The 11,751-nt window shown below is 39.3% G+C and overlaps 1 protein-coding gene and 1 long non-coding RNA gene across 2 annotated transcripts; one reads left to right on the top strand and one right to left on the bottom strand.

Annotated features, from left to right (window-relative positions):
* Positions 1-83: 83 nt before the first annotated feature.
* On the bottom strand, positions 84-1,739 carry LOC146548471 (uncharacterized). Its single transcript, XR_014890395.1, has 2 exons — positions 1,511-1,739; positions 84-1,171 (listed from the first exon to the last, which is right to left on the bottom strand). It is a non-coding gene; the product is annotated as an uncharacterized LOC146548471 (long non-coding RNA).
* A 3,954-nt stretch (positions 1,740-5,693) lies between these two features.
* On the top strand, positions 5,694-7,879 carry LOC146548470 (uncharacterized). The gene is made up of 2 exons (XM_085263351.1): positions 5,694-5,714; positions 5,800-7,879. The coding sequence occupies exons 1-2, from the start codon at positions 5,694-5,696 to the stop codon at positions 7,639-7,641; spliced, it is 1,863 nt and encodes a 620-aa protein (XP_085119477.1). The 3' UTR covers positions 7,642-7,879.
* The last annotated feature ends 3,872 nt before the right edge of the window (positions 7,880-11,751 follow it).

Below are 11,751 nucleotides of genomic sequence, written 5' to 3'. Positions count from 1 at the left end.
ATTGAGTGTGATTATTATTAATCAGAAGATTTAGGAATGCTACTGGAGCTGATGGGCAGTAATTAAATACACACAACACAAAATGCTTTTGCAGGTACCATGTATTTAACCGAAAGCAAAGAAAATTAAGAAAAGAAAATGAAAGCTTAAATAATCATTCCTGCTGTAGCTATTTAATTAATAGAAAAACCCAGTGGGGGTGCACAAAGACAACTAAGCAAATTCTTCTGGCTTATACCAAGCAATATAGATTCTCAAAAAAAGTTCCCCATAAATAACACATGTTAACATCGAAAACACTGATCCACACTGAAGTCCATGAGTTTTATCTGAATATCCATGAGAGATGTCCAAGCGCTATTGTCCATAAACGGGGGAACTGGTGTGTATGATTGTGGAAATCAGTGTATTCGGAAATTACGGGACAGAGCGTCGTCTTTGATAGCTTCCTACCAGTCCAGTGGAAGCTTCAATGCAGAATGAGTCCTGCTCCTAGCCGTTCATTGGCTCGCCATCCTTTTTTTTTTTTTTTTTTTTTTTTTTTTTTTTTTTTTTTTTAAAATGACATCAGAAACAGCAGTATGCGACATTACGTGATGGCAGAGCTTCAGTTCATCCTTTGTCATTTTTTTTTTTTTTTTTTTTTTTTTTAATAAATAGGACAGGGGGAATGAATGAGAGAGAGAGGGGGAGAGAAAGAAAGAAAACCAAAGGGGAGAAGAGACGGTGAGAAGGGGGGGGAAGAGAGAGAAAAAAAAAAAAAAAAACTCCTGGGTCACCTGTATGGAGAAAAAAAAACAAACAAACAAACAAACAAAAACAAACAGAGGAGACAGCAAACAACAAAGAGCAACATAATAATAGAGAAAACAAAGCACCATCACAATAAACTAGCTAGTCATAGATATCAGTATTTACTAAGTAATAAACGATATTGTGCAGCACGCAAGATAGACAGCGCACAGTGTGCTTTGAGGCAGCAGCCAAGAAAGCTTTAGTCCGCGTCTGTGAATACCCATGTGTGCATACCTGTGTGGATCAGCATGCTTGCATTCCAAAGGTTTCTCCATGTAATGATCTGCTAGGGAGTGTGGGGGGGCCACAGCCCCGTCCTCCAGGGTGTGAAGCTGGCTCGCCATCCTTTTTCATACCCAAAAAAGGTTCACCTGGCCTGCATTAAATAAACAAGGCCAATAAGAAATCACAAGAATAATACAAAACTGTCAGCCAATTAAGCTAAATACATTAAGTTATTCTTGTTCCTGTGTACACAATTTATAAATAAATAAACAAACAATATATTGGTTAAATATAATATTTCTAACCAATAAGGATTTAACTGGAAACATTTCAACTGCTACATACATACATACATACATACTATGTAGCTCCACAACATTTGTTATTCAACAACTATCAGTCAAATCAAAATCAAAGTGTTTGGACCGGCAGCAGCCGATTAGGGTCAGCTGGTAGCAATACAAACAGTCAATTAAAAGTTCAAACTCACCAATTCCGTTCTGTTCAGTGCACAACAACATTATGGCTCTGGCTCACAGTAATCAGCATCTAAGTTGCATAAGTTAGTTGGTGTTAAAAAAATGCATTAAAACGGGAAAAGCAAATGTTTGCCAATACACACCTGCAACAGCTCTGTCACCTGGCTTGCCTCCACGCATCTGACGGGAGGAAGCCGGGACAGGCTTACTATGACCTACATGCCATTCGATTGGCTGAGCAAAGTCATGTGGTTGGAGTCATGCATTAGTGATGGGCAGATGAAGCCCCATGAAGCACTGAAGCTTTTCATCCAATTGGTTCACCCCAACGCGAAGCTTCATGAAGCTTCATTTGCTCTAGCAGGACACCTACTGGACGTAAAAATAATAGCTGGCATGAATTTGAAGAGTGTGGCATTTTGCACACAGCCTGTAAATGTCAACAACAAAAGGAGTGTGTAAAACATGTATATTGTAGTGATGGCAGTATACTGTGTATATTTATAGTGGCAGTATGGGAAATGATTATTTGGAAATGCTTGAAATGGAAATGATCATTTACTGTGAGGTGAGGTGTGGTTGGGGTGTGGACAGTGGTTGTGCTTTTGTAACGTTGAGGTATGGACAGCTACACACTGAGGCTTTGAGCCTCAGTCCTGCCTGTTCACATTTTATTCTGTAAAAACTAAATTTTCACTGCTTTTATGACCTTTTTAGTGGGGAGAACATAGCTAGGATTTAATGATTTAACAAATCTTTTGAATCCTTTGTCCTCCACAATGCTAAATGGCTGGGAGTCCTCAATCACCATGCTGACCAGGTCTTCATCTATTTGAGATTGTTCTCCTGAGGAAAGACAATAAAGATAAAGCACAAATATAAATATCACACACGTAACTTATAACAGTTGTATAATATTGTTATATCATTTAGTAACATTACTGCATCCTATATTATCATTGCATTTGATGGCTCACCTGGTCTTGCTCCACGATCGGTGTCCCCCTTATTCTCATGCAAAGCTCTGTAGTGCCTAAGCATGGATGAGGTGTTGTTGTTATATCCCAGCTCCCTGGCACATAGCAAACACTTCACCTTGTACAAAAGTCAAGACAGCTCAACATAAATTGTATTGCACCATCAGTATCATGAAAATACATCTTCTGTAGAAATTTACATACCTTGTTGGGAGGAATAAGATCAAAATGTTCCCACACAGGGGAGGACATCCTCCTCTTCTTAGCTGGCTCCATTCTCTCCTGACTTTCCTCACTCTCATAAACCTCCAAACTGTCTCCAAACTCTCACTAACCGCAACTCTCGATCAAACACCCACATTTTTGAATGAAGTCTGAGGGGTTTATATCGCTGTCATATCTCGCGGCAAAGTTCGAACCACTTCATGAACCAGTCACGTGGTACAGCCGGGCAGCGAGGCTTCGGACGTCATCATTTTCAGCTCCTCCCATAAATGAAGCAAGCCTCGATACGCGCTTCGCGGAAACGCCCCCTCCATTACTCGACACACGCTCCGAAGCCTCGATACAGAACGTCCCATCACTATCATGCATTTGTGATGCGTTCAATGGCAGGAAATAAGTGCAGGAAATAAGTGCAGGAAATTACTCTGGGTTACTCTGGGTTCATGTATTTTATGTCTGTGGCGTATGTTGTCAGTCCAGGTTGTCATGTTTATATCTCACTGTGTTTCCTGTTTTATTGTGAAGAGGTCTGGTGTTCTGTGTTCATCATGTTCAGTTTTACTCTCCCACTGTGACGTCATTATGTTCATGTGTGCCAGCTGTTTCCCCATGTGTTCCCACTTCCCTCATCATCCTGTGTGTATTTAGTCCGTGTGCTTTCAGTCATTTGTTGTCAGGTCGTCTGCTCATCCATGTCTCATCTCCAGGTACCCATGTCAGTTCACTATGGTTAAGGTTTTTCATGTTTTGTTATTAGTTCACCCAGTTTAGGTTATTGTTTAGTTTTCACCGATGCCCTATTATTTTGTACCCTCGTTGCTAACCTCAATAAACGGCTTGTTTTGTTAATCCACACCACGTTTTGGTCTGCGTTTGAGTCCTCCTCTGCAACACATACGGTCTGCCCCAGTCAGACCGTGACAGTGACAGCACATTTGCAATGTTAATCAAGCTGTAAACTGACTACTTTACATTTTATCAAAGTGTCATATCATCAATGTTGTCCCATGAAATGATGTAAAAAAATATTTACAAAAATGTGAGGGGTGAACTCAATTTCGTGAGATAATGTATATATGAACATGTTTTTTGGTTATGAATCAAGAAGACGAATAATCAAAGAATAATTTTAAAATATGGTTCTACTAAAAAGAGAGAAATCAGAGTTATTTTGATGTGGACGCTGACTGTGAGCACCACCAACCTGTAAATGTTGATTCTCCGTCTAAATCTAGTCAGCCAGTTGTGAGATTTAGTTAATCCAAAACTAATCACCGAATATTTGTTTTCTTCTGTCAGATTTTATTATCCAAAATGGTCATCTTTTATGGACCACATAGAGTCCTAATGTAGCCATAAAGATACAATCACATAAATGTAGTCATAGTCACACAGAGAAAATGTCGAAGCTCACGTCAAAACATGTCACAAATATGTGTGTGTGTGTCTGTGTGTGTGTAAGTGCTAAAATTAAAGTGATGACTGTTTCAGGAGGACAATAGGAGAGAGATGCAGGTAAATAAAAGTTTAGTGCACACACCTTAAACCATGACGATAACTACCATTACTCCACCTGCACATATTTGTCCTCAGGTTCATGTTGGCTGATTATAAAAAGAGGAGATGAAGTCAGAGAACATCACTTTCTTTCACTGCAGTGGACGACTTACAAGCAAAGAAATACTATGTAAGTAACCCTAATATTAAATATATATCTGACATCTACATGTGAATTTAAGATGAATTGATAGATTTATTTCTGGAAATGATCTTTTGGCAACATATAAGATAAGATAAGATAGAACTTTATTAATCCCTCGGGTGGGTTCCTCTGGGAAATTCGATTTCCAAAAAAGCACAGCACCGACAGAAGTTACAGAGTTACAGAATATTATATATACACACACACACACACACACACACACACACACACACACACATATATATATATATATATATATATATATATATATATATATATATATATATATATATAAATACAGAGACAATATAAATAAAATATACGAAGGGGATAAATAGAATAAATAGGAATAAAAAATAAAAAATAAAAATACAAGTGAATTGCACATTTCAAGTATTGAGTCTATTGCACTGTTGACTATTTACAAAAGTATTGCACAAAAGGTATTGCACAGTGAGGTGAAGAGGCACTACAGCTTAGTTGTTCCCCCCTCCTTTGTCCTCCTGTTTCCCCTCCCTCTCCCCTCCAGAGAGGAGTTAAACAGTTTGATGGCGTGTGGGACAAAGGAGTTTTTAAGTCTGTTAGTTCTTGTCTTGGGGAGAAGCAACCTGTCACTGAACAGACTCCTCTGGTTGTTAACGGCCGTGTGCAGAGGATGCCCAGCATTGTCCATAATGTCCAGCAGTTTCTTTGGCAACATATGGTGTAATTTAGGCAGCAATTTGTTGTGTTGGGTTGTGTTTATCTTAAAGTTCTGAAGGTTTTTTTATGCTTCTGTTTTTGTTTTGTTTTTTGCTATTACCCTTGATAAATAATATATGACACATTCACACACACACACACACACAGATAGATAGATAGATAGATAGATAGATTTAATGGGTTAGTGATTATATGTCAATATTGGAGTTGATTAACACTATAAACATGAAGTGGTGACTTTTGCTCTGATTTACAGTCAGGAACAATGAGGTCATCATAGTCAGAGCCTTTCCTTCATGATTTCTTAATTTCTTCTTGTTGCTTTTGCGTGTACAAGCACCTCGTTGAGAGATGTGGACTATCACAAAGACAGTACTATAGAAAAAAAATCTATATTTTAAATTATGTAATTGAATAGGAACTTTTTTATATTATGGGTTTTAGATCTCAAACTTCTTTTCAAGATAACTTTAGAAAGCTTAATTAAGGCAATTGTAGGAATAATGCTTTCTTTAAATCATAATAACCACAGTGAATTTTTATTTTCAGAGACAGGAGCAGAAAAACAGCATCACCATGATCGCAAAGATGTTTGTCATCGTTCTTGTTGTTGGTAGGAAAAAAATTTATTTGTTAAAGAATTTCCTATTCATAAAGATGTGGTTAATGTGATGAAATATGAAAATGACGTAAGATTCTCTACACAGCCTGCTGCAACGCAGCGACAACAACCACATCTGCAGCGACAACAACCACATCTGCAGCAACAACAACCACAGCTGCTCCAACAACAACCACAACTGCTCCAACAACAACCACAACTGCAGCGACAACAACCACAACTGCTGCGACAACAACCACAATTGCTGCGACAACAACCACAATTGCTGCGACAACAACCACAACTGCTGCGACAACAACCACAGCTGCTCCAACAACAACCACAACTGCAGCGACAACAACCACATCTGCAGCGACAACAACCACAACTGCTGCGACAACAACCACAGCTGCTCCAACAACAACCACAACTGCTGCGACAACAACCACAGCTGCTCCAACAACAATCACAACTGCTGCGACAACCACAGCTGGTCCAACAACAACCACAACTGCTGCGACAACAACCACAGCTGCTCCAACAACAACCACAACTGCTCCAACAACAACCACAACTGCTGCGACAACAACCACAGCTGCTCCAACAACAACCACAACTGCTGCGACAACAACCACAACTGCTCCAACAACAACCACAACTGCTGCGACAACAACCACAGCTGTTCCAACAACAACCACAACTGCTGCGACAACAACCACAGCTGTTCCAACAACAACCACAGCTGCCCTGACAACAACCACATCTGCAGCGACAACAACCACAGCTGTTCCAACAACAACCACAACTGCTCCAACAACAACCACAACTGCTTCAACAACAACCACATCTGCAGCGACAACAACCACAGCTGTTCCAACAACAACCACAACTGCTCCAACAACAACCACAACTGCTTCAACAACAACCACATCTGAAGCGACAACAACCACAGCTGTTCCAACAACAACCACAACTGCTCCAACAACAACCACAACTGTTCCAACAACAACCACAACTGCTTCAACAACAACCACAACTGCTCCAACAACAACCACAACTGCTCCAACAACAACCACAACTGCTCCAACAACAACCACAACTGCTCCAACAACAACCACAACTGTTCCAACAACAACCACAACTGCTCCAACAACAACCACAACTGCTCCAACAACAACCACAACTGCTTCAACAACAACCACATCTGCAGCGACAACAACCACAGCTGCTCCAACAACAACCACAGCTGCTCCAACAACAACCACAACTGCTGCGACAACAACCACAGCTGTTCCAACAACAACCACAACTGCTGCGACAACAACCACAGCTGTTCCAACAACAACCACAGCTGCCCTGACAACAACCACATCTGCAGCGACAACAACCACAGCTGTTCCAACAACAACCACAACTGCTCCAACAACAACCACAACTGCTTCAACAACAACCACATCTGCAGCGACAACAACCACAGCTGTTCCAACAACAACCACAACTGCTCCAACAACAACCACAACTGCTTCAACAACAACCACATCTGCAGCGACAACAACCACAGCTGTTCCAACAACAACCACAACTGCTCCAACAACAACCACAACTGTTCCAACAACAACCACAACTGCTGCGACAACAACCACAACTGCTTCAACAACAACCACATCTGTAGCGACAACAACTACAGCTGCTCCAACAACAACCACAGCTGTTCCAACAACAACCACATCTGTAGCGACAACAACAACAACACCAGCAACAACAACCACAACTGTTCCAACAACAACCAAAACTGCAGCGACAACAACTACAGCTGCTTCAACAACCATAACTGCAGCGACAGCAACAACCACCTCCTCTGCTATTCTCAACAACATCAGCTTCCTTACAGTAGTTCTGGCTCTGTCGTCACATGTACTCAGATCATGTTTTTAACATTTCTTAAGTTCACATCCTCCAAATGAAGCAACAAACTGAAGTACCTGTGACGATTTGAAATGTTTAAGTAACCAAATGTTTAATCATATATTTATTCTTATTTATTATGGTTTTATTTATTTATTTATATCTATCAGAGAGAAGTTGTTAAATGTTTTCCTGATGTTTGTGTGTTCCAAACTTGTGTGATCAGAGGACTGATATTAAAAATATAGTGATGTCTACAATCTCAACACTGAGCTTATCATAAATAAAGTCTTTTTGCACTGATTAATAAGTGTCTCCTGACTTTTTAAAGATGAGAATAATTTCTCATAATAATCATTTCTCTACAATAGTCAGTGTTAATACTGAGTTATATTCAGCTTTGTTTATATTTCTGCAAATCACAATAGTTATTTCATCATGTTTCCTGTTGTAAATTAAAGACCCTGCAGTATTTGGAAGATGAGATGAGACGAGATGAGATGCCTTTATTAGTCCCACGAGTGGGAAATTTCATGTTAAGGCTGCCGACCATTTGCACGCAATGGCGGCGCCATCATACCCTCTGACCATACATACATTGCACGAAAACATCACATGGGGAAGACAGGTCAGAGAGGTATAACAATGGAAAATGCACAACATGAGGAAAGCTAAGGAGAAAAAAAATAACACCACCCAGAAAAAGACAAAACAGGTAAACACAAACTGTGGGAGAAAATTGAGTGACATGCTGCAGTGGTATATAAACACACAGAGACAAAAAAGAGTAGATAAGGATAAAAATGAGTGATTCTGATAATCCAGAGTATATGACTGTGGTTTTATGGGGTCTGATATCTCCTTGTAATGTAAACAATCAACTCAAATATCCAATTTGATTATTAAACTTGACAGTGGTAATCTAACACAACTAACAGTTGACACTCACATACAGCTGCTTTTACAACCACAGAGGTGCAGAAGAATGTGATGTAAGCAGAAACTTTGCGTCTCACTCCCACATATGGACATTTGGTCAGGACCTGTTGTCATCACACTTTAATGCAACAGGTAACTGACACAACTTTTCCCCTTAAATAAACGAGACCTCAAAGAAGACCAATACGAATCTTACTGCAGGTACGAGAATTCTAATTAGAGGACTGAACCTGTTCACAGTCACAGCGGTAAAATGTAGCAGGTCACTTCTGAAAAATGTCACAGAGCATGTGTGAAACAGCACTGCAACAGTCAGTGTTGTTGGCTGTTTCAGGAGGACAAAAGCAGAGAGACACTTGCATTCAAGCTGTGTCTGCACACACCTTTAACCAGGACGATATCTACCATTACTCCACCTGCACATATTTATCTGGATGCTGATGTTATCACATGTCGCTGGCTCATAAAACATCACAGTTTCTCTCTGCAGCTGAAACTACCAGTCAGCCATGACACTTTTACCACACAACCTTGAAGTGAAATCTGCATTCAGGTAGCCTAATGTAGGCAGACTGGAAAGAACAAGAAAGCATTACTCTGATTTAAAACTTTAGCACCACGTAGTCTGTGAGTGGTGGAGCCAGAACTCTGTCAGACGGACTCAAAACTCCACAACACATTTCATGTTCACATGTTGAACCCATTGTGAATTGGACCTTGGTAACATTCAGCTTATCATTTTACTCTAATAATTAACTGTCCAAAACCCCAGATAGGTGATAGTTTAAGATTTTGTTACAATTCTTCCTGTGCTTTGAGACAACACCTGTTTAGCCATACTGCCATACCACAATCATTTTTATTCAGCAGCGAGCAGTGTCTATCAGCCATGCATCCATTTCATTTATCAGTCCACTTCCATTAGCTCATCATTTCTGTCGGCAGCAAATGATTTTAAACATTTGTTCAATTTTGGACCTTTTTGAGTGGTCTGTATTTGAGTTTTACACTACTGCGAAAGAAAGCATATAGAAAACTTTAATGTTTAACTTTCATCATCGATTGAGCCAATATGACAAATTGTACGAGAAAAGCAAAAATACAGTCAAATCCAAATATAGCAAAATGCTGGAGTTTCCAAATATCCTCTAATTATAATTCAGAAAATAACTTTCACTAGTGTTTCTTCCCATCAAAAAGAATCCGGATCTGTAATTTCGGACCGATATATTTGGTGATAGCAATATGAAAAAATCACACCGTCTTGTAAATCTAACATGTGAGCACACACACCAATAAAAGCTTCACAATGGAAAACACAATTGTGTCAGTTCATAAATATGTTTATAGTAATATTTCAAAATATTGCAAAAACGACTTTATTTGAACTATTTATTTTGTGTTTGAAGAATTTTACAGTGGTACTCCAGAATTTCTTTTCTTGTTTATGACTGACTTTCTCCACCAGTTTGATAGGTAAGCTTCAGTCAACATAAGTTACTTTTACAGGAAATGTTTTGCAGGAAGTCTTTGCTAAATATTGCACAGAGGTGATTCATGTGTGCAGCAGCTGCTGGCGTCAGTGATCAGAACCAGGAGCTTTTTTTAATCTCCTGGTAAATACCAACAAGCTGACTGACAGCACAGTCTATTACAGTTTATTGCATGTCTGATGATGCATTTAAGCAGCAACACACCCAATGCACAGAAATGTTCTTCACTTTTGTGAGTGAGTTTAAACCTTCCAGGAAGATGTTGTTGGAAATTTAAAAGCACAATAATTTATTCAAGAATGAACCTAAACTGGCATTAAATACACACAGTCTTTGGCCATAAACTATAGTCGGCATGCATCCAGGACAGTATTGAAGTTCCACCCTTCTTTCTTCTAGCTCTCATAAAATACATAAATATTTATTAATGTTTAATGAAGATGTTTTATGTTCAGGTGACTCATTTGTTAAGTAAAAGCACAATGATGATTAGTATCCACTCCAGCCTCCATTCAGTCGTTATATATGGATTTAATAAAGGCTGTTCTAGTTTGTGAGGCGTGTCATCAATGTCACACAGAAACAACAAGCCTCAACATGACATCCTGACATAAAAAGAAAAGTCATGTACCGGTCTGAAGCACAAACAGGAAGCCTAGTTATTTATATACTTCCTCTAGACGTCACACACACTTTGAGTTTCGATCAAAGACTCTGCTTAGTTTCACTTTCTGGCTGCAGCTCCTATTTTCTCTGCAAAAGCACGCAGTTTCCTGTTAGTACTTTTGGCACAGACTGTACTCAGAGTTGGGCCTCTCTTATACATATAATCAGCAAATAAGCATTCAGATTGTATATTTAAATCCCAACAGTTTCCCCTTTCGTGTTTCCCAAGAAACCAGAAACATAATTCCTAATTTCTCCCATTAAGTTTACTTTCATGTGAGAATAATAGCTAAAATATAACAAAAGAAATCATATCAAAAATGAAACCTTTCAATTGCCCAACCCTTTCAATGTTCCCTTATTACTATGGCGTAGTTACTTGTATCCACAACAAATAAATCAAACAAATAAATCACGCCCTTATACAGCACCTCGCGTTTACGCTGGGCTGTGAGCTATCATTGCTTCTCTTCCTACCATCCGCTTTTGACCCCAGAGTCACAATTTAACCGCACTTCTGACTTCCCTCAATGCTCACTATAAAATCCAATCATGTATAATTAACTTTATCCTATTAAAAGGCCTCTATAGAGTTAAAATGTAAAATTTACTCCTGGTTTTCACCCCCTCTAGGGGTAACATATATCCGGTCTTAACACTATTCTTGGGCAATTTACATAACATAGAAATCCTGCAAACTATTCCTAAAGTCCCTCTCATTACTCTTCATTACTTTTACGCGCACATTCAACCTGTGTCTAACAAGCTTTTAGTCTCTTAAACAACACATTTGCTGGTACTGTGGTTCTCTGTGCTGTGCTTCTTTTCGGGGTCCCCCTTCCTCTGGTTGGTTCCTGGATTCTCGCCATGGTTTTGCTCTGGTTCTGGAATCTCCTGTAAAGAATAAACAAACACTTTCCCTGCTACGCCTCCATAACCTATTATGTTCATCAATTGTTCTCTTAATTCTTCAAACTTGGTTCAACCTATCATGTTCGGGACTCTCTAATCAAAAGGATCAGCCTCATTATGTGTATAAGCA

The sequence above is a fragment of the Mchenga conophoros genome, linkage group LG22 (assembly GCF_057382185.1).
Source record: "Mchenga conophoros isolate Kocher_MC1m ecotype Shallow Benthic linkage group LG22, M_conophoros_male_GT1.1, whole genome shotgun sequence".
NCBI lineage: Eukaryota > Metazoa > Chordata > Actinopteri > Cichliformes > Cichlidae > Mchenga > Mchenga conophoros.
Note: the sequence above shows the minus strand (reverse complement) of the source record. Positions and strands in the feature narration are given on the sequence as shown.

Excerpts from the sequence above, each read along its gene's own strand:
- LOC146548470 (XM_085263351.1), top strand. The coding sequence starts at position 5,694 with ATGTTTGTCATCGTTCTTGTT. Across the intron at positions 5,715-5,799 it reads TGTTTGTCATCGTTCTTGTT|ATTCTCTACACAGCCTGCTG; the intron begins GTTGGTAGGAAA and ends AAATGACGTAAG.